At 41.8% G+C, this 27,145-nt stretch overlaps 1 protein-coding gene across 1 annotated transcript in view; it reads left to right on the forward strand.

Annotated features, from left to right (window-relative positions):
- Nucleotides 1-27,145, forward strand: part of CSMD1 (CUB and Sushi multiple domains 1) — a 5,088,256-nt gene that overhangs the window by 3,032,457 nt on the left and 2,028,654 nt on the right. The window contains exons 17-21 of the mRNA XM_069235813.1: nucleotides 4,527-4,714; nucleotides 8,474-8,662; nucleotides 12,257-12,373; nucleotides 20,696-20,911; nucleotides 24,363-24,551. Coding sequence (XP_069091914.1) covers nucleotides 4,527-4,714; nucleotides 8,474-8,662; nucleotides 12,257-12,373; nucleotides 20,696-20,911; nucleotides 24,363-24,551 — 899 coding nt within the window. The remainder of the gene's footprint in view (nucleotides 1-4,526; nucleotides 4,715-8,473; nucleotides 8,663-12,256; nucleotides 12,374-20,695; nucleotides 20,912-24,362; nucleotides 24,552-27,145) is intronic.

Here is a 27,145-nt window from a genome sequence, read left to right on the forward strand (position 1 = left end):
CCTTTTTCCGGCAACTCGCCCAGGAGAATCTGGAAGCTAGCCAGCAAGACATGAAAGGCTGGTATGACCAGAATACCATTCTGGTTGAGTTTCATCCTGGCCAGAAAGTGTGGGTGATGGCCCCAGTAGAGCCCCTGTGATCACAAAGACCGTTGGTCCTTGCCATTTGAGGTGAAGGAGCACAAAAGTAGTGTCACCTACTTGGTGGACATGCAGACTCCTAGGGACCCTTTAAGGGTGGTACAAGTGAACCAGGTCAAACTGCACTTTGAGAGGTCTGAGTTGACCATGCTCTTGGTCATGGATAATGGGGTGAAAGAGGAGAGTGAACCTCTCCCTGACCTCTTGTCTGCCAAAGAGCAGGATGGGTCAGAAGAGGGTGTGAACCTCTCCCCTACTCTGACCCTAGAACAGCAGAGGGACTGTCGCCAGTTACTGGGTCAGTTTGCCTCCCTGTTCTCAATCACCCCTGTGGTCACCCATTTGTGCACTCATGATATTGACATTGGGGATAGTCTACCTGTCAGGCACAAGTCTTACAGGGTGACTGACAAAATGAGAGAGAGCATTAAGGAGGAGTTCTCTAAGATGGTGGAGTTAGAGGTGATTGAGCACTCCAACAGCCCTTAGTCCAGTCTTGTGGATCTGGTCCCCAAGGCTGCTCCATCTGGTTTGAAACCTGAACTTAGGTTCTGTGTTGACTACAGGGGGCTCAATGCTGTCACCTGATTTGACACCCCTCCCAAGCTGATAAGCTCATTGACCGGTTGGGATCTGCCCAGTTCCTCAGCACGTTTGACCTGATGTGGGGTACTTGCAGATTGACTTAACCAAGGGGGCAAAAGAGAAGTCAGCATTCTCAAAACCAGAGGGGCACTACCAGTTGTGTGTCATGCCCTTTGGGTTTAAGAACACCCCTGCCACCTTCCAGAGATTGGTCAACAAATTCTTGGTGGGGTGGGAGAACTTCAGTGCCTCCTAGCTAGATGACATAGCTGTCTTCAGCTCCACCTGGGAGAACCACTTGCACCACCTCCAGGAAGTATTGAAGGCCCTGCAAAGTGCAGGTCTCACTATTAAGGCCAGTAAGTGCCAAATAGGGAAACAGTCTGTGATGTACTTGGGACCCCAGGTAGGGAGCGTCCAGGTGACGTCCCTACAGGCAAAGATTGACAGGATTCTGGCTTGGGCACCCTCAAGATCCAGATGGAGGTGGGAGCCTTCTTAGGACTCACCAGACATTACAAGAGATTTGTCAAGGGGTATGGCACCATGGTTGTTCTCTTGACAGAACTGACTTCTTTTCAAGAAGGAGCCACAACAGGTGATCTAGACAGAGGTGTGCCAGAGTGCTTTTCTCACCCTGAAGAAGGCCATGTGCACAGCACCCGTGCTCAAGTTTTCTGACTTTTACAAAGAGGTTGTGTTGCAGACAGATGCTTCAGAACATGGTGTAGGAGCTGTGCTCTCATGACTGAATGAAGAGGGTCTAGACCAACCTGTAGCGTTCATCAGTAGGAGGTTAGTTCCCAGGGACCAGAAGTGGTGCTCAATAGAAAGGGAAGCTTTTGCTGTGGTCTGGGGGCGCTGAAGAAGCTAACACTCTACTTGCTTGGGACTCATTTCTGGATTCAGACAGACCAAAGGCCCCTCAGATGACTAATCCAGATGAGAATTGCAAACTGTTGAGGTTGTTCATCTCCCTACAGGGAATGGACTTTATAGTGGAACACCACCCTGGAACAGACCACCCTAACGATGATGGTCTTTCCAGATTTTTCAGCTTTAGTGAAGAGAACTCCCAAGGGGTTGGGTAGTTTCCCCAATTTCATCTGGGTCGACAGGTGTTAGACCTGGCAGTTCTTGCCGTGGTTTACCTATACTTTTGCTTCTGACCTCTTGTTTTTGGACTCTGTGCTACAATTAGTTTTGGCTGGAATTGATACTCTTGACACTTTACCACTGCTTACCAGTGCTAAAGTGCAAGTGCCCTCTGTCTAAATTGCATTGATGATTGTTTATCCATGATTGGCCCATTTGATTTATTAGTAAGTCTCTAGTAAAGTGCACTAGAAGTGCCCACAGACAGTAAACCAAATGCTACTAGTGGGCCAGCAGCACTGATTGTGCCACCCACATGATTAGCCCTGTAAACCTGTCTCAGACCTGTCAATGCAGTGTCTGTGTGTACGGACTTGCACTGCCAATTCGAACTGGCAAGTGTACCCATTTGCCATGTCTAAACCTTCCCTTTTACTACCTGTATGTCACCCCTAAGGTAGGCCCTAGGTAGCTCCATAGGCAGGGTGTAGTGTATGTAAAAGGTGGGACATGTTCTGTTGTGTTTTACATGTCCTGAAAGTGAAATACTGTCAAATTCCATTTTCACTATTGCAAGTCCTATCTCTCTCATTGGTTAACGTGGGACTGCCTTTAAATATCTTTTAAGTGCAGTTTCCTACTGGGAGCAGATAGAGATTGGAGTTTGGGGGTCTCTGAACTCACAGTTTAAAAATACATCTTTTGATAGAGTTGGTTTTTCGATTGTCAGTTTGAAAATGCCACTTTTAGAAAGTAGGCATTCTCTTGTTTAACCATTCTGTGCCTTTGCCTGCTTGTGTACTTCACTTCTGGGTCAGACTGACAGTTGGGCTGTTTGTGAATTCCCACTAGACAGTGACACAATTGGGAGCTGGGGAGTGTCCTGCATATCATGATGAGTTTCCTTGGCTAGAGTAGGGAGGGAGGTGCTGACACTTACAACTAAAAGGGTTGTGCCTGTCCTTACACAATGCAGGCTCCAACCCCTTGGTGTGTGTCTGGGGCCAGGCCTGGGCAAGGCAGGATCTTGTAAACAACAGAGACTTTAATTTGAAGTTTGCCTACTTCAAAGGCAGAAATGCATATCAGTATTGGACTCAAAACCCCAGATTTTCAGATTACTTCTGGATAAAGAGGAACCTCTGCCAAGGTGAAGAGCTTGATGCTTGAGGAGGACCTGCCACACTGCCTGTTGCTTTACTGTGCTGACCTGCTGCTGCTTCTGTCTGAAAAGGGAAATAACTGGATTTTGCTTTCTGAAATCCTGCTTCTGAAGTTTCTTGAAGGGCTTGGACTGAGCTTGCCCCCTGTTCTGAAGTCTCAGGGACATCAAATACTTCATCTGCCAGTGCCTGGGCCCTTCTGCTGGAGTCCTGATTTGATAAGTGGTGACAAATTCAGTCCGGGGCCCTTAGAAGTGGGAGCTGGTAACCTGCATAGGAAAATCCATGCACAGCTGTGCTAGCATCAGAAAAACTGACGCACTGCCCATCCTGTGGTTGAAAATTCAACCTAGCACCTGCCTCACAGCTAGAGAAACGAAGCAGCTCCTGTTGTCATCCCACACCGTGTCGGATATTTCCACGCATGGAACTACTGGGCGTCAAAGTTTTCAACATCCCTGCACGGACCCAAGGCTGTGCACCCGAAATCGATGTATGGCCTCCCTTTCAAGAAAAGAATCAACGCACAGCCTCCTGTGCGAATAAAGAATAGACACACCGCCTCACTTGCAAGTAAGGAATTGACGCAGCGCTTGCATTTCAGGTGCAGTTTTAGCTTTATTTTTGATGCATACCAGGTACTTTGTGCTTAAATAATGCATCCATTGATTTATATGGATCAAGACTCTTTATTTTAAACATTCATATCTTTGTTTTTGTATGTTGGATTTTTGTCATTGTGGCCTTGTTTAAATTCGACAAATATTGTCTCTTTTTCTACACTGGTGTGGAGTCCTTTTGTGGTGTTTTCACTGTGTTACTGTGTGTTTTTGTTCAAATACTTTACACATTGCCTCTGAGATAAGCCTGACTGCTTGTGCCAAACTACCAAGGGAGTGAGCAGGGGTTATCTGAGCTGCGTATCTCCCTTACCCTGCTTAGAGAGAAGGTCCCTGCTTGGACAGAGTGGAAACAGACTGCCACCCAAAGACCCTATTTCTAACACACTTATTTTTGGTTTCTGCAGTCCCTGCATGGTTTGAAACCTGTTAGTTTGTGTTGGAATATCATTCTTAAGCACACCTAAATTTGTTTTAGGAATTGTCTGAAGCCTGCTAAGATCAGAAATGCAGCTCCAGTTTTGCATCAAAAGGAAAGAAAGGAGCAGTCTGCAGGGATGATGGGTATATGTAGCTCTGCTCCATCCCACAGCCAAATTGAAACAACACAACACCACCTTGCGGTGTGCTAGTAGTGCTGAAGAAAATTTCCTAGATCCAGTCTGGGAGTGATTATTCTGTGGTTAGGAATCTGCTTTTAGACGTATCCTTCAGAAGTAATTGCCACCGACAAGGAGCAAAGTTGTAAATTCCCAAACGTTTCTCTGTGCCAGGGTTCCATGATTATTAAAGTCTATAAACATGATTGCCAGTTTCATTCTTGATATATACTTTTATATTCTATGAATATATTAAAACTCTGTATTTTTGAAGTTTATTTAAATTGTCAGGTGTGTTTCATAAATTGCCTCTTTTGTTTCAGATTCCAAACTGAAGTGAATTATGATACACTGGAGGTTCGAGATGGACCTGCTAATATGTCACCATTAATAGGAGAATATCATGGCACCCAAGCACCCCAGTTTCTCATCAGCACAGGGAACTTCATGTACTTGCTGTTTACTACTGACAACAGTCGTTCCAGCATTGGTTTTCTGATACGATATGAAAGTAAGTCAGATGATTCTATTACCTTGAAACGCATTAATTGAAACCTGTACACGACAATTATTTCCAACTACATTTTTTAATAAACCGAAATATCTCATTGTTTGAAATTTTAATACTGAAAATCACAGGACAGGGCTACTATTATAAGTGACACTACTGTCAATGAAACATGTAAACTCTCAAAATGTTTAACATAATTTGAAGGCAGCGATAAAAACTCTTCAAAATATATTTGTGTAGTAATACATAGAGCTCCCATTCGGTAACTAAAACTAAAAAATATCTTATGTAAATTGCTTGCACTTCTACTTGGATTCATTCAGAAAATTAACATTTTTCTTTTTCAAAGTTTAGATATAAAAGAGCATTTTTTGTTAATCATATTGCATGCCTTTCACACCTCTCTGAGGTTTTGTTACTTTTGTGAGGAGAAATATAGGCCCATATTTATTCTTTTTTTAGCGCCGCATTTGTGTCATTTTTTTAACGCAAAAAGTGGCAAACTTACAAAATACAGTTGTTTTGTAAGTTTGCGCCGTTTGCATAAAAAAAAGACACAAATGCGGCGCAAAAAAGTCTAAATAATGGGCCATAGTTTGATTTGCTAGATGGCTTTCTTATTTATTTACATTTTCCCACATCTTCCAACGTGCGGAGTGATAAGTAAGCATGAATGTTGAGATCTGAGTAGTTTTCTGTCCTATACAATGCAACAAAAACGGTCTAAGGTGGTTTTTTGGAGCACGCACTGTTCAATATATTGCGGAACAAACACTTGTACATTATGAGTTGATTCATTAGTATGAAGTTTGAAGAACTGTCACTTGTAAGATTGAAGACGCTCAACTGGTGGGAAGTGTAAGAAGTTTACATCGTGAGGCAGTGTGAGAAACAAGCACTGTAGAAGTGGGAAGGGAAAGAACTGGTCACCAGTGGGAAAAGTGGATATTTAGGGCCTCATTTACAAGGCCTTTGCAATACCATTCCATCATTTTTTTGATGCAATAGTGGCGCAAGCAGTGCTGCACATTGATCCAAATTTACAAACTGATGCAATGGGCCCAATGTATTAGTTTGTAAAGACTTGCATCACATTATACGTGTGCCGGGTGTAATGTGTACAAGGTAGGCATTCCCACAAGAAAAGCCATACAGAACTGGTGCAGTGAAATTTACTACATTTCACTGTTTCAGTCTGAGAAGGCACAAAACTGGCGAAGGATTTCCTCAATGGGGCCTCCTGCCATTGCTGGAGTAGCATTATTTAATCATTTTTCTGAAGCTAATCTAGTAGTGCTTGAGTTTAATGCCACAGATGTCAGAATTTCTTACGCACCCGTGCAAATGTGCTCCATTCAGCTCTGTATTATAAATACAGCACTTCCATGGCGTCGTTTGGGGGGGTCATAGGGCAGTGCAAGAAATCTGATGCATCTGAACCGATGCATTAGATTATTGTAAATGAGGACCTAAGGGCCATATTTATACTTTTTGACGCAAAACTGCGCTAACGCAGTTTTGCGTCAAAAAAATTAGCGGCGGCTAACGCCATTCTGAAGCGCCATGCGGGCGCCGTATTTAATCAATGATGTTAGCCGGCGTTAGCCGCCGGCGCTGCCTGGTGTGCGTGGAAAAAAACGACGTACACCAGGCAGCGCCGGCGTAGGGGGATATGGAGCGTGGGCGCCAAAAAATGGGGCAAGTCAGGCTGAGGCAAATTTTTCGCCTCAACCCGATTTGCGCCATTTTTTTCGACTCCCAACCCCCATAGATATGACTTCTGTCTTAGCAAAGACAGGAGTCATTCCCCCTTGCCCAATGGCCATGCCCAGGGGACTTATGTCCCCTGGGCATGGTCATTGGGCATAGTGGCATGTAGGGGGGCACAAATCAGGCCCCCCTATGCCACCCAAAAAAATAAAAAAAAATACTTACCTGAACTTACCTTAATGTCCCTGGGATGGGTCCCTCCAGCCTTGTGTGTCGTCCTGGGGTGGGCAAGGGTGACAGGGGGTGTCCCTGGGGGCATGGGAGGGCACCTCTGGGCTCCTTCAGAGCCCCCAGGTCCCTTAACGCCTGCCTTTTCCAGGCGCAAAAAAACGGCGCAAAAGCGGCCGTACGTCATTTTTTTGGACCCGCCCACTCCCGGGCGTGATTTTTGCCCGGGAGTGTAAATACGGCGCACATGCCTCGGAGTCAATTTTTTAGACGGGAACGCCTACCTTGCATATCATTAACGCAAAGTAGGTGTCCACGCTAAAAAATGACGCAAACTCCATGGACTTTGGCGCTAGCCGCGTCTAACGCCAAAGTATAAATATGGAGTTAGTTTTGCGTCGAAATTGCGTTAAAAAAAACGACGCAATTCCGGCGCAAACAGAGTATAAATATGCCCCTTAGTATTTTAATTTGCAGGTACTGGTGGGCAATCTGAGAATCAGGTACTGATCAGCATGGATACGAAGCAGACACTGATGGGGAATGTGAGGATTCCTAACATGGGCAATATATGGAACTGGCACTGGTAGGAGGTGAGTGCTGTACAGAGGTATGCAGGGTGAGGAGCAAGCACTTGAGGCATTATGAGGAACTTACAATTGTGAGTAATTTTAGGTGGTGGCAGTCTAGGGCCTTCTAAGGACATGTTATTGCTGGAACGCATGCTGCAAATGTGCTACCTATAGCATGTCGGACAACCCCGTAATGAAGTACAGTGGAGCATATTACTGGTGAGCAGTGTGGGGGTGTTGACTTCAGTGGGCAATCAAGCGTATGTACTCATGGGGCATGCTAGAAGTAGGCATTGGTAGATAGTGTTAGGACTTCAATCTGGTGGGCAATATATTATGTTGGACCAAATGGGCCAAATGAGGCAATGTCACTGATAAGGAGACTGGATGACTGACACAAGAGACTATTGTGACATACTAACACTTGTGGAGAGTGTAAGAACTCACATTTGTAGATAGTGGGGGAGAAAGTACAAGTGATTTTAGTATTTGATCGGTGGTCAGTATGAGTAACAGCCACTAATGTTAAATAAGGAGATGGCATTTGCCAGTGACGATGAGCTGTAACTGATAACCAGTGCAAGGACGTATCATTTATGGACAGAGTGTAGCTAGCAGAAGTGTGTGTTGTGCGAACTAGTATACTAGGGCAATGAAAAGCTGCATTTGATGGGTAGCAAGAGTAATTGTCATAGAGTGAGTAGGCCAAAGGGCTGGCACTCTGGCAACATTATTTATTTGCGAGTCCTTCCATTGTGTAACATAGAATGTGACCCCAGTGTTGAACGACAAACGATCCAGGAGCCCTTTTGATCATCTAAATGTAAAACAGCGTTTTAAGAGGATACCCACGAACTGCTGGTCAGAGATTTTAAAGTGATTTTTTTTTACTCACCTCAAGCAGGATGCAGTTGTTCTTCTGTTTGAATTTGCCCTTTTTGCATTTTTGAAACTTTTTTGCAGTCTTTGTTCTTTTGATAGCATTGCTTCGGAATTGTATTTCTTTGTACTTCTCAGCTGTAAGCCTTGAACTCAGACATTTTAGATACGTTGCCTAACAACTGTGATGAAATCACAGCAAATGTTGTGCATTGATGTCCTTATGTTTTGAAACAAAAATATCGTCGATAGAGGAATGTTGATTACACTTAGTATCTCTGGCACACGCTTAGCATTAACAATACATTTATTATTCCTAGGTTAAATCACACGTAGGTGAAAGGACACTTTTAATCGCATTTTTTTCTAGGTGTTACACTGGAATCTGACTCCTGCCTTGACCCAGGCATCCCCGTAAATGGCTATCGACACGGGAATAACTTTGGCATCAGATCGATTGTAAGATTCAGCTGTGATCCAGGATACATTCTTAGCGAGGAGGAACCACTAGTATGTGAAAATAATCATCAGTGGAATCATGCATTGCCCAGCTGCGATGGTACGTCTGAAAAAGCAACCATGGTTTTCTTTCCTTTCCTTCAATGAAATATTCTGGCTTCAATGTATGAATGTGATCCTTTAAAATATATGGGCTTTGTTGTTGCATGGTAATAGTGGAGACAATGGCTGCTGTTTTTTTTTCTTTCGATGTAAAGTATTTTTTTCCATCTGCCATGGATTGCACAACAGAAACTACAAATGGAATGTGTCCAGTAAAAAGTAATTGTGTTTCAATAATTACAAAATAAAAATAATTTGGATTTATAAAGAAAACCTATGTAATCAAAACTGCTATGCACATAAGGCTCACACGTTCTTTAAGATGTGTACGCTTATGAATTGCAAATGTGGGGTAGAGCCATTGTTTCTTTCCTTCACGTATGAGAGGTCAAATGACTTACCATTAATTAGGTAGCTGTGTGGCTCCTCACTCAGCAGAGGGACCTTGTTACAATTCATTAATCAAATTAGGTCTCCTTAAAACAACACATTTTTATAAATAATAAAGGGCATTAATGCACTTGGAGACACAGCACTACCCTCGGTGACCATGCTCGTTTTTATAAGAAATGCTTGCTCAGAAGAGAATTGAACATGTTCAGCTACATTTTTCAAAATAAGCTGTGAAACTCCCTGGTGATCCACTAGGCATATTTCCCGTTTCTCCATGAAGTGCAAAGATCGCTTAATGACATGCAAAAGAAGTAGAGTTTTGAATGTATCAAGGAGAGGAGAATTGTCTTCCAAGCCAAGCCACATGGACTAGTATCGTGTTTGTCTAGGGGACCACTTAATTTGTGAATATGCAATGACTGCTAATCATTCTGTGCCAGCGTGAAGAATACCCATTTGTATTAAATAATTAAACACGTCGGTCTAGCCCATCGTTAAGTGTTCACCTTCACTGGAGAATATTGCACTTTTGCAGAATATTAAATATTGACGCTCTCAGTCGCCTTTAGATGTAGTCATTGTTGAACACAAATAGTCCTTACAGCATGAATATTGGTACTTTACGAATGTTCCAGTACTTTCTAGTGTTTACGAACCAACTGTATGGAAGAGGATCTGCTCAAATGATTTCATGTAAAAGTGAACATAGCTGAAAGAATAAAAGTAGTCTGGAACCTTATTGTACACATTGATTTTAGATTACAATAGAGAACAACCTTTCTGTGCAGGTCAGCCAGTGAAGGAAAGAGAAGACCTTGGGAATAAAAGCCTTTTGTTCTCTACGTCCCCGAAACAATGAACTCCAAGTGTCAGTTGCCTGACCTCCTGTATGGCTACAGAGAAATAAAAAGCTGCAGAAAGCCTTTTGTTGTGAAGTAACCAACTGAGCAGTAGCGACTGGTCCTGGACTGGACCCTGCAAGTGTCCTCTGCTAGATTTAGTCCTGACCCTTATGTACTAACCTCAAGATCCTGGGAGCCTTAGCAGTGACAAATAGAAGCGCTCCGGAAACATTTTTTAAATTTGAATTTACCATGCTCTGAGGTAATAAAAGTAAAACCAATGAGTTAGACATAGAGTATGATCTCAGTTTTAATGCCTTTATTTGACTACCTTTAATTTATGCCTTCATCACAATTATAACCATGACTGATGAGATCAATTTAATACTGTGCCAATAGATGTATCTGTAAAGCCTAAACAATTCCATAATTAATTTGTTTAATATTTACAATAATTTCATGAAAATACAAATTGTAACTCAATTGCTCAAAGATATTTTGCAACCACTTCACTTCTTTCTTTGTTAAAAAAAATCTTTATATCAAGTTTCATATTTAATCCATTCATAGTTCTGTTCTAAATGATGTTTAGCAGGCTATAGCTAGGGGAAGGATGGTGCCTTAAAGATGTACATCTATTTGTGGGCTAGGGGACACCTTACTAATTTAACTGGACTTTTTTTTTTTCTGGACAATTTGAATTGTGTGTGACTTACCCTGATTAGAGTGAGGGTCCTTGCTTGGACAGGGGGCAACCTGACTGCCAACCAAAGACCCCATTTCTAAGAATGATTAATTAAAGAATTATGGGGGTCATTACGACCCTGGCGGCCGGCGGTATGTTGGCGGTAACACCGCCAACAGGCTGGCGGTGTACCACCAGCAATTATGACCGTGGCGGAATAGCCACAGCCATACCGCCGGCCCCTCCACTTTCCCGCCAGGATTCCGCCTGGCGGTCATAATCCCCAGGGCAGCGGTGCAAGCACCGCTGCCCTGTGGATTATGAGTCCCCGACCGCTGGCCTGTCCATGGCGGTACACACCGCCATGAAAGGCCGGCGGTAAGGGGACTGGGGGTGCCCCTGGGGGCCCCTGCACTGCTCATGCACTTGGCATGGGCAGTGCAGGGGCCCCCAGGAATAGCCCCATCGCGCATTTAACTGCCCGAATTTCGGGCAATGAAGTGCGCGACTTGTGCTACTGCACCCGCTGCACATCAGCATTACCGCCGGCTCTATTACGAACCGGCTGCAATGTTGATGTGACATTTCCGCTGGCCCAGCGGAAATGTCATAATAGGGAGACAGAAATACCACCGGCAATGGCGGTATTCTGTCTCCCGCGGCCTCAGCGGTCTTTTGAAAAGACCGCCGATGTCGTAATGACCCCCTATGTCTGTTTAGTTTGAAACTATGAACATGAAAATGGTGGCTCTTATTATGATTTGTCTACTGTTCTTCTTTGACTTCCTTTGATTCAATTAGGTCTTAATGGTATTTGCCAATCGTAAGAACATAATTTGTTCCAGTTAGCATATTCATAACAGTAGCAAGATTACTTGATTGCCTTTTTTTACAAAAAACATACAAATATTCCCTACATAAGGTTAGGGATACAACTATATTATCATAAGTAACATTCTCAGTCGTTCACCAATGAGACCAGAATGGATGTGTCTGTATCAAGCAGTGCATTTCACCATAGAGTATTTTCTGCACTTGATAGCTCAAAGTGTATCAGCTTATTCCCCATAGATGTTGCAAGATTTATGCAAATCATTATTTGAACTAGTTAGGCATCTGTGGAAACATGGATTTATCATTCCAAATTTTAGAGCAATATGGATCATCCCAAGTGCTGCTTACCCTGCATTAGTTTGCTTGGACATAATTGAATATCACTGGATATTACTGTTGTCTGAAAAAGATGTATGATTTAAGATGAGCAGATATCTATTTAATTTTGTAAATTCAAATATTCTCTTAGTCTATCTAGGTAGACTGTAAGATAAAACTACTAATTTACTGGACATAACATTGGACTAAATCAGAAAGGGATTATAAAGCCCATGGTCATGGGGTGATCTTAACCCTTCTATTTAATTTTATTTCTTCATGATTGTTAGCTTTCAAATGCAATTTTATGTTTTTCTATTTTTGGAAAATATCATGATATAGTAATTGCATTCTTACTTGTCAATGTCAAGTATTTTAGAGCAGTATTTATAGCCAGAATAAGTAGAATTAAAGCTTTTTTTTTCATTTATGTTGCAAAATAATTATATTTCAATTTAGGTTTAAGTTATTATGTATCTATAATGAAATACAATTTATGTTTTTTTTCATTATTATTAAGCTCTTTGCGGTGGCTATATTCATGGAAAGCATGGGACCATTCTGTCACCTGGTTTTCCTGATTTTTATCCAAATTCCTTAAACTGTACATGGAATATAGAAGTGACACATGGAAAGGGTGAGTCTAAAACATAAGCATATGTGAATGTTATATGTAAAATGTTAAGCTTTTCATACAGACAAAACACTTTCTCTTTAAGGTGTGTGACCATTTATTGAATTGACCTTAAATTAGAGCGGAGCAAACATCTGTTTTCTTATCAACAAACCCAATTATCGTTGTTTTGTGAATCTTTACAAAATATATGGCCAAGATCTTTGGATTTTGAATTAACATACATTTAACTTGTTCCTTGAGGGGAACATTTACTGATGTTTCATGCAACACAGAGCAGCAAACAAAGTTGCTCCACTACAGTGTGTGAAACAGAGAGAGCAGAAATGTGCATATCTACTAAGGTATGGCATCCATCTGCTCCCTCATGCCGCTGGTGCACTGTGTGTTACCTAGCTCCAGGCAAGACACCCCTGTGCCATTCTGCAAGGGTGCTTTTGTTACAGGCAGGATTGTTTTTGTGCAGGAAGGCATAGCTTCCTGCACATAAATAATACAGAGAGGCAATTTCCTATTTCTATGTGCTGCAGAATATAAAAGAGGAACTATTGAAGAGAAAAAAAAATCCTCGACAGGCCTGTCTGTGGTAGACATTCCATTTTGACGCAATCCCATGTTTACTACCTTTGGTAAATCTGGGTTTGCATTATATTTCATTGGTGAATGCGGAGGAACGCCCATTCTCCTCCCAATGAATGCCTTTGAAATGTAATGCAACAGAGTGCAAGCAGCTGTGTTGCATTATATTTGTTTAAAAAAGTCATGCAAAGCACCGCAAATCACCCCTTGCATAAATCTTACTGAGGCCTTTGCATTGCTTTGCACGACACAAACTTGGGTCTGAGTTGTATACATTTGTGGCATTTATGATTGGAAGCAAGATCCAACTTCTACTGGATAATCTTGACCTATCATTAAGAAATAGATGACCATTTTGTGAGAAACTTTCTGTTAAAGTGATTTACCTACAGGTGGGGGTACCTATTTTTCACTGTTAGTTATCATGAGGGACCAGAAGAACAATGGTGAGGCAAATGCTACTGTGGTATCTTATCTGTGCCTGCTCACAAAAAACTAATCAGCATTATTTGGTTAATTTTTTATCTTACTTAGTACTCTAAACGCTATTTGCATAACCATATGTGAAACATTTTCACATCATTTGTAGAAAAAGACAATGTTGTACAAGTATGCCCATTTTTCTATAGAAAAGGAATCAATGATATTCCTTAAGAGGGAACATATTTGCATAGCCCTTGCAGATAAACTCCACTCAATGCACATATTTTCACAGGTATCTCTTCTGTAATTACCATGTGCAACAAAGTAGGGATTTAATAACTGACACAAATAATAGTTGATATTAAAATGTGTGCCTGCTGACAGCCTGTTTAGGGGATATTAGTCTTTAACAAATGACTGGAATGATAGTACTATAACAAATAGAATGGCAGCAACAATACAAAGCATGCCTGGAGTTAAGTCAACTTTGTTTGCAATGTCATATAATGATTTAGACAACATGCGAAAAAATGGCTAAATGATGGACATGGGTTTACCAAATAAAACCTATGAAAATCTCCTGCTGAGTAGATATAGTGAGCTTTAAACTCATTACTGAAAGCAAATTTAACCTTTTAATGGTAAAGAGGGAAGGAGAAGAAACATTTGATTTTTTTCCTATAGCTCTAAAGATAATAACATATATTTCAACAGAAGTGTAAATTATGTGAAGTGCAGTACTTTAAACTATTGTATAGAAACCTCCACAGTTAGTAAGTACTTCCATGTTTGGTTTTACTCAGAATGGTGTCCTCTGGGATATTTTGCAGCAGTGCTGCCAGTCACTAGCAAGAACTGTCACAAAATAAGCTCTGGTGTGCAGTATGACATGCATGATGGGTTGAAAAACTAGAATCAGTTCCCCCTTGAACAACTTCTCATTGTTTAAAGAGTTTCCAGGAGTCAACCACCCTTTTTTGGGAATCCTACAAAAGTGGAACCTCACCCACAGCTCATCAGAATACTTGTGTGACCTCTGAAAGAACAGAATAGGACTAAGGGGGTTATTACAACTTTGGAGGAGGTGTTAAACCGTCCCAAAAGTGACGGTAAAGTGATGGATATACCACCAGCCGTATTACGAGTTCCATAGGATATAATGGACTTGTAATACGGCTGGTGGTATATCCGTCACTTTACTGTCACTTTTGGGACGGATTAACACCTCCTCCAAAGTTGTAATAACCCCCTAAATCTGCTGTTTGAGATGTGTTTAGAGACTTAAGGACAGAACCTGTTCCCAGTTGAAGCCAGTACCAAGAAGTGAATCCAAGGGTCAGGTGTCAGGTTTCCTTAGTGGCCCTAGGGACACAAGCTCTCAAGAGATATTAATCCTGGAGTGACCTGCTGACCAGTAGCTACTGGGACTAATCTGGGTACTGCTGGTGGCCTCAAAGCAAAGCTGTCCTAATTCAAGACAACTTCGAGAGGTCTTCACTGGATAAGAGCTGTGGGCTAGAGATTAAAGCTACTAACCGTGGACCCCGTGTTGTTGAATTTGAATTCCAGGTTTGACACTAGGATCGGCATTGTATGATTCTTGTCAAATCACTGAATCTCCCTGTGCCTAAAAATGTATTGAGTGAAATGCAATTCTATCATCCCTTTTTGGTGTACATGATCCAAGGACATCTACCCATGCCTTTGTGCAATGTACAGCACTCTTTTGCTTCCTAACTAATTTCACAGAACATAAATGCCAATAAACACATACACACAGCTTCCACATTTGCCCCAGTGATGCATTTTGAGCTCCAAACAGGAAACTAAATTAAAAGGTTGAAACCTTGATCGGGCCCAGGCACCAAAAGTATAAGACCAATGAGAAGTTCTGCAAAATTTCAATTTATTTGCTTAGAGATTTTCACACCTAAGCTAACAGCTTCAGTAGACCTCTTCCACACCTATCTGACTTTAAGAGGACTTCACCAGATACAGCCTTCAACCTTGCCCCACTAGATTACTTTGACTTTCATTATAGAGAGTAAGTCAGAAGATAAAATCTTTCACCAGGACAACCTGCTTCTTGTATCCAGCCTCTACTCCATCACAGTCTGCCTGAAATTGTGCATAAGTCCTGGCCAATTGTGAACAGTGACTGATTTGCGCTTTGATTTTTGAGGGTGCATTTTGCCCTTAAGTTGTAAAAATTAAGGTCTCTGATTACCTTTATTGGATCGCAGTTGATTAATTGTCTTTTTTCCCATATTTATAATAACTTGATAGTAGGATTCGTATTGTTTTGTGTTGGCTTTTTTAAAATTTTACTACTGCTTAATACTTTACATGTTTTCCTGAGTGTAGTCTGTTTGCTTGCTTGAAGGTTACCTTAAGTATACATCATACAACACAAAAGTCTTGGAGGAATATGTGGGCATTTCACTGAAAGTAGTAAAGGGCTAGGTAAATGGACAGTAAAGTGAAGACCTATGATGATGTGCTATACGATTTGGTTACAAAGGAGCACATTTTTCATGATTATTCTTCATAGTTACACAAGCATCTAGTAGACTGCAAGATGCCTAACCCCAAAAAGCTTAGAAAGGAAGTCAATGTGTGTGTATGCCTTAAAGTATCTAAGAAATACTAAGAGGTCCTCCTAAGAGGTTGACCCTAAGGAGGAGCAGAGGAACAGACCTGTAGTAGAGATAAGGATGAAAAAAAAAAAAGTCTCAAAAAGAGGATTTCTTAAAGCCAAACATTCTGATAAAGGGAAAGTGTCCCAAACCACTTTTCAAAAGCAGGATCATAGGATCCCCAGGGGAAAGAGACACTCAGAAAATGTCAGATATTTTGACTATCTGGAGTCGGGGAAACAAGCAGTGATTCTTCATGCCCCAAGATAAAAGCACTCACAAATGGGCACTCTGGGAGGTTGACTAGTGTATAATGGGGGAGAAGTAACTAGAATATGGCATAAATCAAGCCCAGAAGATAAGCTAGTAATCCTGGAGGGTGGTAGAAATCGCTTTTAGAGGCTAACAGTGAATGGGCCCCCTGTCACTGTTTACCTTCTACTGATCTCTCAGGGTATTTTACTTCTGGTTAGGTTACAGAGACCCAGAAGGAGAGTAAAGAGGAAGAGGTGGGGGCCAGCCATAATGGGAGGATGAGGACCTATCTGCTCCGAAAGGAGAGATCCCAAATATTGGCACTGGTGAGGCCAAAGCTATTCTGGAGGTGCTGAATATACACTCATAGACATCATACCTTACCCACCCCGACGCCTGCTTGATACATTGTGTCACCCTAAAAATAGACAGTGTCAATACCCTAGAGGTCCTGGGCACAAAGCAAGAGTACAGCCGCAAGTTTCTAATGAAAGATAGTGTGGCCTCCCACTCTGGGACACCAAGGTGGCCTGAAATACCTGAGGAGCAAGCGGGTTACTCCTTGCAGGCCCGCTGGCTGAAAGTTAAAGCTACCCAAAAAAGTGAATTGAAGAATTCATATGTTAGTGGACAGACAGTAGTCAGGTTCCTGGCACACAGTTGTCAGTGGCCTCTGTTGGTTGGTTGCTTTTGGGCAGAGCTAGTCAGGCTCTAAATTGGGGACAAGTGGGTGACCTATGGGTCGACAGTGGGCCCCATCATCTTTTTAGCAATGGTGGTAATGTTCACCTGTTGGGATGCATCTGTGAGTAGTCTAGGGATATTCCTCTCCCAGGTAAGGTCTGCAGATAATAAGGGTATCCATGGGTAATGTTAGTGGCTTGAAATGAGTGTGACACAGTAGCAGTACTGTTAAAGTCAGGCATTGGGGAATGGTCCAAAATTGTTGAGTAGGTCCATCTGTCTACAGAGAGGAGTGGGCATGTTAGTAGGTTGGATGTCTGCAACTGACCACATCAATGCAGATGACTTTTCTACATATTTTCCATTCAGAGAATGAGAACTGCCAAAGGAATGTTATCAGTTTGTCCTGGGTTTATGGTGGCAAGGAGAGTTTGAGAAAACCCTACATTTTGATCAATCACATCCGTTTTTTGCTGACTGGTATTGCTGGTTTTTGCATTATGCATATTGGATTACTACTGCCCAATCAATCAATCAAGTATCCCAGGCTTATCACCTGGGAGGTATCCAGGTGATCAGGGTAGTCCTGTGTGCCCAAACTACTCCTCAAAGAGCCAAGTTTTGAGTTTTTTTCTGAAGCCGAGGAGGGTGTGTGAGGTGCAGAGGTGGGGGGGAGGTTGTTTGAGTTTTTGGACTCTAGGTATAAGAAGGAGAGCTTGCTTCAGCGGCTGCATCAGATCCTTGGGACATGGGCGAGGGCTAGGGTTGTCGAGCGGAGCTCCTTGGTTGGCTGGTGGAAGGATAGTCTGCAGTTGATTAGCTTGGGTCCAATGTTGTGGAGGGCTTTGTAGGCAATGGTGAGAAGTTTTAATTTGCACCAGCAGCCAGTGTAGACCCCTGAGGTGCAAGGAAGATCTAGGACGAGTCTTGCTGCTGTGTTCTGGATGGTCTGGAGGGTGGTGGAGGAGCTAAGAGGGGAGTCTGACGTAGAGGGCATTTCTTTAGTTTAGTCTGCTAGTGATGATAGCTTGGGTGACCATTTTTCTGGATTCAGTGGGGATCCATTTGAAGATCTTCTGTAGCATGCAGAGGTTGAGGAAGCTGGAGGAGGCCACTGCGTTTATCTGTTGATTGAAGTTGAGTTTGCTGTTGATGATGATGCCAAGGCTGCGGGTGTGGTCAGTTGGTGACAGTAGTTTTTCAAGTGTGGAGAGCCGCCAGGAGTCATCCCAAAGGGAGGGATTGCTTCTGAAGATGATCACTTCAGTCTTGTTCATGTTCAGTTTTAAGCAGTTGGATTTCATCCAGTCTGCGACGTGTGTCATGGCAGGCTTCAGGCAGCAGAACAGTCCTTCCAGGTGCAGAAAAGCAATCTTCTTAAATATACAGGATGCCACAGCACCAGGCAGGCCTCCGAAAGTCCTTTCATAGGTTTTTAAAGTGGAACTGAGTGTGAGTTTGAGTGTCCTATTATTAATCCTGTGGTTTTCTTTGAAATATGGAGAAGTTTCTAGAAATTTGATTCCCTTTGAAATACTTGAGTTATTGGCTGCACAGATGCAGAAGAGCTGGTTGTCTGTGAAATAAAAGAATAAAAGGTTGTCTTAGCAATTCTATTTAACACACAAAGGACCCCCAGTCCTGGGGGTCCTTTTTGTAATAAATTGGATTCCTTGGGCTCGCTAGGGAACCTTATGTCTATCAACTATACACATATGTACCATTAGAGAACACAGGTAGGAGCCCACGAGGAAAGTCAATTCCCTCAAGATGAAGTAGGCCTCTTGACTTGTTAAGAGGGTTAGAGTTTTACAGGGGACCCTACCAGGTGCACAATCCAGGGTGGTTTGCTGTGAGGCCCAAGGAAGATCCCTCTCTGATGTATGAGCCCTCTTAGGCCACAGCCAGCTGCCTTACCCAGCTGAGAATGTTTCACTCCCATTTGAGAGACCAGGCCTGAAGGTTAAAATCCTCTGACTGTATCAAACCTGGTTTCTGTATCCGACCTGCAGTCCATCACAGTTAGCCTGCAGCCAACTGCAATCAGATGATGGTGGTTAGTGCTTAACTCCTTTTGGTACTATTTTTAAATATAAACTTTTTAAATCCTTAACTCACTTATTGTATTTTTGTTGTTTGGTGTCAATAATTTATTAAATTATAGTCCTTCATTCATTGCCTCTAAGTTATCTTATCTGCTTTGTATCATAGCTACCAGATAGTTGGGCTCAAGTTATTTAGTGGCTTTAATGGTTCCTCCTGACAAGGGCTATGATAATTACTTGAGTTACATACACCCATCTCAAATAATACCCTAATTTCTTTTTGGTGTCAATGTAGCATCAAGAGAAATAAAGCATGCTTCAATTTCTAGATAAAATAGGGTATTGGGAACCAAAATTCAATGTAGATTTAACCATATTGTTACAGATAATTATTAATCACTTACAGGTATGAAAGACTAACTGGCTAGGAATGGCCACATTGCATCTCTGCCCAATGCACTTTCCAGTTGTTGTTTAACTTGTTTCCATTACAAACAGTTTACTAGAAAGTTTGTTTTTCTGGTGTTGGTGTCTTCGGTGGCAACAAGTGAGGGAACCACAATCACCATCTAGTGTTGAACCTATGATTTTTAACGCAAGCTTTTACTGGATGAAAGTTAGACAGTGTTGAACCTCCATTGATTGGCCAGTTTAGTCGCTGTAATCCTCCTTGACCAGATATCTCAGCACATGCTTCATAGCAGTAGTCATATTGCTACTTACAGACATTGACCAGTCAGACAAAATAGTGGACCCTGGGGGTGAGGGCACATTAGAGAAACAGCTAAGTGAAATGTGTAGGAAAGGGGAGGCAAGGCAAAAGGCAAGTAGGAATGCATGGCAAGGGAATTGAAGAGGAAAGCAGCACACACGGTACAGAGCAAAAACACACACGCACTTCCAATGAGAGATGAAAGCAAAATAAAACATAAGTTTGCCTTCTTAGAAATATAGAATGAAAACAGCAATGCATAGCAAGGTCCATTTTGATATCAGAGAACTCTATCTTTGTATAACTAGTTGCAGCTTGTTTACGATATACAACTCGTTCACATCTTGCACCGCAGGGTTAAAGACTATGTAAATTTCACTTTATTTTGTGTGTGTCCAAGTGAAACAGATGGCAGAGGATGGCTTGTAAATCATATTTATTCTGGCAACATTTTCTTGAACTAGTTATGTAGGCCCATTTCTCATCTCACATGCTTTTTTCTGTCGAAGAACAATGAAGCTCGAGTAATAAAATCAATACGATCAAGAATGCACTTTATGTATATTGCTTATTAATTGATCTTCATCTGATATATACACTTAACTGCATAAAAAACCCGATGAGATGAGAATAATAAAAAGCCAGTATGATTTTTAAAGTGAAGAATGGGTGTATCAGGTAGATAGAAAATGCATTCTGTTCGAGCAGAGGTGGGCTACAGTTCATTACTTAGGTAATGTGAGCTACAGTTTCAAAACCGTTGTCATCTAAGTATATTAACATCGTTGTGTATTAACCTTGTATCTTCAAATGCTCTTTGAGGTATTATTTTTATTCTTTTGATTCTTTCTTGACTGGTTGCTGAATCTTTTAGCTGGTTAAAATGTATTCTCCTAAACGAGACAAAGATAAATGCTGTGCGAAATAAAATAAAACCAGCAGCTCTCAGTGTTTTTTCAGACTTAGTTTGAACTTCTTGTTTTTCCTTCAGGGGTACAGCTGCTGTTTCACACCTTTCACCTCGAGAGCTCTCATGACTATTTACTCATCACAGAAGATGGCAGCTTCGCAGACCCAGTAGCCCGTCTCACTGGCTCGGTCCTTCCTCCTGCTATCAAAGCAGGCCTTTTTGGAAATTTCAGTGCCCAGCTTCGATTTATATCTGATTTTTCCATATCATATGAAGGTTTCAACATTACATTCACAGGTAAATGTATGATTATGGCTAATTCAATCCATAACCTAAATGCAATAATTTACAACGTAACATTTGGTGTAATCTTTAATACTTACATTTATTGATGCTTGTGAGTGTCACAGAAGTCGAGTTAACAAGTATCCCACGTAGCTGAAGTGACATCACCCAATGTTTAAGCCCAACTTATATCAAATTTTAGAACTCTTCCTAACCATTAACTTCGGCAATGATGTACCCTGAATCCAGAGGGTTAAACGTGTGAGGCAGGAGTTGCAGTCTGAAGACAAGTAATGCTAAAGGAACTTAAAAACAGTTCAATACCTCAGGGTTTATCGTGTAACCTAGGAGCAGTATTCCTCTCAGCAAGCGCCTGTAAAAGTGCTATATACCAAATTCTGAATGCATAGTTGGCAAAATTTTGTCCAGTGGGACACTCACTGCATAACTTCCACAACACAACCCCTTAGTTAAGTCTTCCAATAAAAAATGATGGTATAAAAGCAGCTTACAAAAGAGTAGCAGAGCATTCCCATTGCTGTGCTACTGTCAATGAACTACCATTTGAAATATATGTGAAATATATGTGAGAGGAAATATAGACTAAAAGTCATAATATGTCAGGCTACTGGCCAGCCTGGTGTGAGACAGCATCTGGGAGTGATGGGTCAGTATTGGGAACAAAGTCAGTGGAATGGACTAAGGGCCAACTGGTGAGGAAAGTGTGCCTGAGTGAAAGCCTGTAACCTAAAACTGCAGGTGTAAACCTGGGGTCCCGAAGAGCCCGGGATGCTCACCCACAAAGACCAGGAGGCCCTGAGCTGGAGGGAGAACATAGCAATGGCTAGCAGGGGAGCTTCAAGACTCACAGGGAGCTGGGGCCAGGCAAAGGTTGCAAAAACTATGGAGAGGGTGGAAGGTGAGGGTGCGAGGTGGACATGTTCAAGATCATGCTCCCAAACCCCTGGGTAGCGCCTGAGGCCTGTGATAGCAAACTTTGGGGATATGCAAGTACCAGTCAAAGACAGCAGGGATAGACAATTGGCGGGGATGATGGCAAGAGGACTCATCAACGTGGCAGGCTGCTTTGGGAGCCATGAACCTGGAAGCAGCAAAATCAGGAGAGTATATAAAGCAGTAATACAGGGGAATACCACTGTGTGCAGTGAGATAGCATGGAATACAACAAGGTGCACTGGCTGGACCAGGCAGAGAAGGTAACAAGCTACACCCTACAGCAGCAGCACTCAGTGTTCTTTTGAACAGAGCCATCAAAGTCAGAAAACAAAATAAGAAAACAGGTCTGCATGCGGTAGGCACCCAGGCTACAACCATCTGTCAGCCCGAAGGGAACCAAAGGCACAGACAGGCAGTAGGCAGTAGAAAGGGCAATCCGTTTCAGCAAGGAGTGGGAGAGATCACACCCCCTCAATCCTGTGTAAGCTCCTCCACATTGTCTTTGCCACTCTGGCATCTGATTTAGTGATCCTGAAGACAGTCAAGAGGGAGGCTTCCCCCTGGGACCCTGGATGTTGGCCACCAAGGGAAGCATGTCTGCTAGTTGAGCCTCTGTCAATGACTCCACAGTGGACTTGTCCATCCTCTGGTCCAGGAAACCATCCAGAAATGATCTCAACTCTCCAGATTGAGGAAGTTCTTGAACCTGCCATACTTTATGATCCACATGTATGCGGGTTCAAAGAGGCTGAATTTAATGTTGAGTTTGCGCAAGTGGGGTGGAGATCAAGGCAGGACTTCCACTTGTCGTTGGTCTTCCAGAAAAAGTCCACTGCATTGTGAATCTCTATGGGCTGTGAGCATGGGCCACTGCTAAGAGTTGCTGAATCTATTCACGCAGGAGAAAGCAGGTGATGAGGGTCCATGTCGACTCTGGGGCTGTCACATGCTGTGGATTAAGGCAGTGGGCCCGGTGTGTCTTCAGAGTGAGGGGAGACTGCCAGTCCCATGAGGATGGGAAAGAGGTCCTTGAGGAAGATGTGGCATCTGACCCCTCTGTGTGTTCCGGGAAGCCAATGAAGTGGAGGTTAGCCCTGTGTCTCTGATCCTCAAGGTCAGCACCCTTGTTGCAGATGCCAAGGCTCAGAGTCCTGATGTGGGTAATCATTGATTCATTCTTAAATAGTCTTAATTGTGGTGTTGCTGCCCCTGGATCAATTCCTTTGGTAATTTGGGGAATAAGACAGAGATTTTTTTTCAGGAAGAAAAAACATTTCCCAAAGTCTCTCAAATTACAACTCTACTAAACTATATCACATAATCAGTTTAACGTTTACAAATGTTAACTACCATTTCCAGAACGTGTCACAGCTGCAAACATGGCTAATTCAGCTTTAGCCTCCTACTATAGTACACCCTATCTTAAATTAACATAAATGCAGCATTTTCATTGGGGGGCGTTCACATCTTTATTTTATTGGCATATTAGTTTATCTTCTGTAAAGGGTAGTGTGAAATCCACTGAGCAAATGACAATCCCTTTTATCATACGTCTATTAATCCACCTTTGTAGTAATAAAGGCATGGTAAATTACTTTGACATTTTTAAATCCCTCAGCCACAGATGTCTACAAAGAAGCCCATCTTATAGCCTTTCTAAGACTACAAGTGTTTGTGTGCCTGTGTGCTTTACATAATAAACATGTTGATTGTAGTTATAACAATAACTATTTCAGTGTTACTTTATCAATATCTATTTAATTTGATTTTAATACCATGACAAACCTTTCTTAACGATCTAACGCCACTAATGCAATCAAAATTCATTAATTTGCCACAAAAGTCCTTTTTCATCATTTTGCAATGACTCAAACATCTAACTCATTGGCTCAATTTCTTCACTTTAAAAATAGGTAAACTTTGAAAAGTGTATTTTTGTTTGGAAAGGGGAAGCTTAGAAAAAATCCTATTCTTGTTCTTTAAATGCCTTTTCTTACTGTAAACTCAGGATTGTTTCAATTGTCAGTGCAATTCAAATATCCCCTCTGGAAGTTGTAATTTTCATGAGGTAAACTCTATAGTAAAATGAAGGCATAAGCAATTATGCTTGATCAATATCATCCTTTACATAAAGCATTTTTGCAAAACAGAATTTGTCACTTTGTGAGCAAAGCGAGAGATTTGTTTAGATAATTATTAAAATTCATCAAATTAATTTTCTTTGTTGTTTAATCTGTACATTATATAAAAAGAGGTCATCACACCTAGTGCAATATACATAGAATTAGACTTTGATATCCCCGTGTTGATATAAGGTTCGGGGACCCAGTTGATCCAAGACAAAAAAAAATGTGTTGCCTGTTTAAGGACATCTTAGAAATTCATTTCACATTGTGCATAGAGATAGTTTGACAAAAAAATCACGCTGCCATCTGTATTTCTAAATTCTTTAGCAAACTTGTATTAATCTGTATTTTCGTTTCATTATGTCATATTTTACATGCAGAATACGATTTGGAACCCTGTGATGATCCAGGAGTGCCTGCTTACAGTAGAAGAATTGGCTTTCACTTTGGAGTGGGTGACTCTTTGACTTTCTCCTGCTTTCCTGGCTATCGCTTGGAAGGTGCAAACAGGCTCACATGCCTGGGAGGTGGCCGTCGTGTGTGGAGTGCACCTCTTCCAAGGTGTGTGGGTAGGTGGACACATATTTTCATTTCATTCATCAAAATGTTGACTATGCAGCACATAAATCGATACAGGGGTATTTGCAATTGTGTTCTACCTACTTGGACAATTTTTTTAAAGGCATTTTTGCCGGTTTCTCATAACATTTAATTTACCATTCTTTGCAATTTATGTGTGCAGATACTTTAGAAATCACTATTGTCCATACTATCACTTGCATGGCCATGCAATTGGAGCATGCGTATCCCGACCTCTTTCTAGTAAAACCCCTAGACTGGTTTAAGTACATTGGAATGTGTGCTAATCAGTAACAGCTTTTTTGGTGAAACTCTGTTTTCCCTCCCCCAAGTAGTTTAATTCTTTAAATGGAGATGTGTTGATTGCCACATAAAAGCTTGTGATATCTGATTAAACAGAAATAACTGAATGCCTTGAAGACTAATCCTGAAGGGTCCACTGACAAGAATGTGAGTATGACTTAAGTGGACATATTGGTGTGGCACTTTGGCATCCTCGTAGCTCCAGGAATGACTTCAGGAAACTAACTTTATGGGACCCAAATACTTTATGCAACACATCTGATCAGCTAACTAGCATAACAATATCTTAAACACTCAGGCAGGCCCAGGAATGAGTCATACACCATTTGCCACATACACAAATGGATGAGTCCAAACCGAGGCAGCATGGTTTGCAACATAAATATATATTGCAATGCGACCTCAACTGATTACCAATGGCTGAGATAAATTCAAGCATTCCAACCATCACGTTTTTTTGTATTAGTTGTATGCAGGAATGGAGTCAGACGAAACCATATGTGCTTCTGAAATTTGAAACTTTCAGGTTGTTTGTAAGAATAGCAGTACCGACTCAACCTGTACAGCTTTGCCATCTCTTTAATTTGTCCTTTTTTTTGAATGGTCTCATGCCATTTTGTTTTTTTGCCAACAAGTTGTGGAGCCAATGATACTGAGTAGGACACCCCAAACAGCAGATTAGTGCTACTCAGGTACACTACTTTAGAATACACTGAGCAGTGAGAAAATAAAATGAATATCCATAGCCTGTAGCCCCATGTGCTTGCTCCTCTTAAACATCTGCAACATCTCTCTCAGTGGCAGCCATTTCATGTGTTTTATTGTGCTTGATTGCACTCATGTGTGTTACACATGCTGGTCTTCAATATTAGATTACATTGTAAGGATTGAGGCAGTTGAAGGTCCTTAGGGGTTATACATTTTGAAATTAAATGATCAACCACTACCCAACCATCCACTGAAGAGCTATAACACAGGAGGCACTGGGTACAATGTCCTGATGTACATTTTCTGTAGTGGGTTGTCTATTTTTCACCTCAAAATCCAACCTTCCTAGTGCCTAGTTACTAGCAGTAGAGTGTTTGATGCAGCCATACCATATCCAAGAACATGTCATGTGCTTCTTATCTAAGAAAGAATAGAGTTGAAGATGGTCAACGGTTTCTTGACAGTCCACGAAGCTAGACATGATTAAACACTGAGGCCCATATTTACAAGCAGCCTGTGCCGCTGGTGCCTCACAATAAGTGACGCACCAGCAGCGCAGTCTGCTCACCCATATCTACAAGGCCATGCAAAGCCACTTTCTGTGGCTTTTCATGGCCTTTCATGGCCTTGCAGATAGGGAGTAAGGCAACAAAGCCTGAGTCGCTACACTGACTTACACTGCATCAAGAAGGCGTTTCCATGGGTGTTGTGTGGGTGGTCTCATGCAACATCCATGGATTTTGATGTATTCTCAGATTGTGTAAACCTGGGAATGCATCAAAAGCCTACACCACCCCAGGGGTGGCATAAGAGTGACTCAAAGCGGAGAAATATCTTTATTGCTCCCTGTTTGTCCTCTTTCTATATGTGCTGCATTCTGGGGCGCTCATAGAAAGAGGAAAATACCTCTTGTGATTGTTTTTGTGCAGGAAGGTATCGCTTCCTGCACAAAAATAATCAGCCCTGCCATGCAGGCATCCTTGCACCATGGTACAAGGGTGCCTTTGTTGGCAAATGGCAGCAATTTGTGCACAGCACTGGGGCAGAGGACAGAAATGCACTTGATATTGCAGATACAGCACATTTCTGCCCTTTCACGGTGATGCAGGGTGGTGCATCGAGGCACTTGCTGTGCCACGGGCCTTGTAAATATGGCCCTAGCTTTTAAAAATTTTTTATTTTATCATATACTAGTCAAATCAGCACTCGGTTTGCTTTGATACAATCAATTGTCTACTTCTGCTGCAGAGCATCTTAACCACCTTAAATGTAAAAAACAAATTGAATATCTTTCTATTTCATTCTAAGCTCTGTTAATTTATTTTAAGTTTTAAAACTGATATTTTTTTAACTTTTGCTCAACTCTATTCTTGCGTGACCTAACTTAACATAAGTCTATGTACGAAACTGGTGAATACAATAGAGAAAAACATCCAATTATTTGAAATATAAGTATTTGCTAAATGCTACTGGGTAATGATGTCTGCATGTTGTGAAGAGAGTTATATTTAATACTGTCAGATAAATGTGGAATAGACTCATTTATAATCTTAAATTAAATACTAAATGGCCT

Source organism: Pleurodeles waltl, chromosome 5 (genome assembly GCF_031143425.1).
Source record: "Pleurodeles waltl isolate 20211129_DDA chromosome 5, aPleWal1.hap1.20221129, whole genome shotgun sequence".
NCBI lineage: Eukaryota > Metazoa > Chordata > Amphibia > Caudata > Salamandridae > Pleurodeles > Pleurodeles waltl.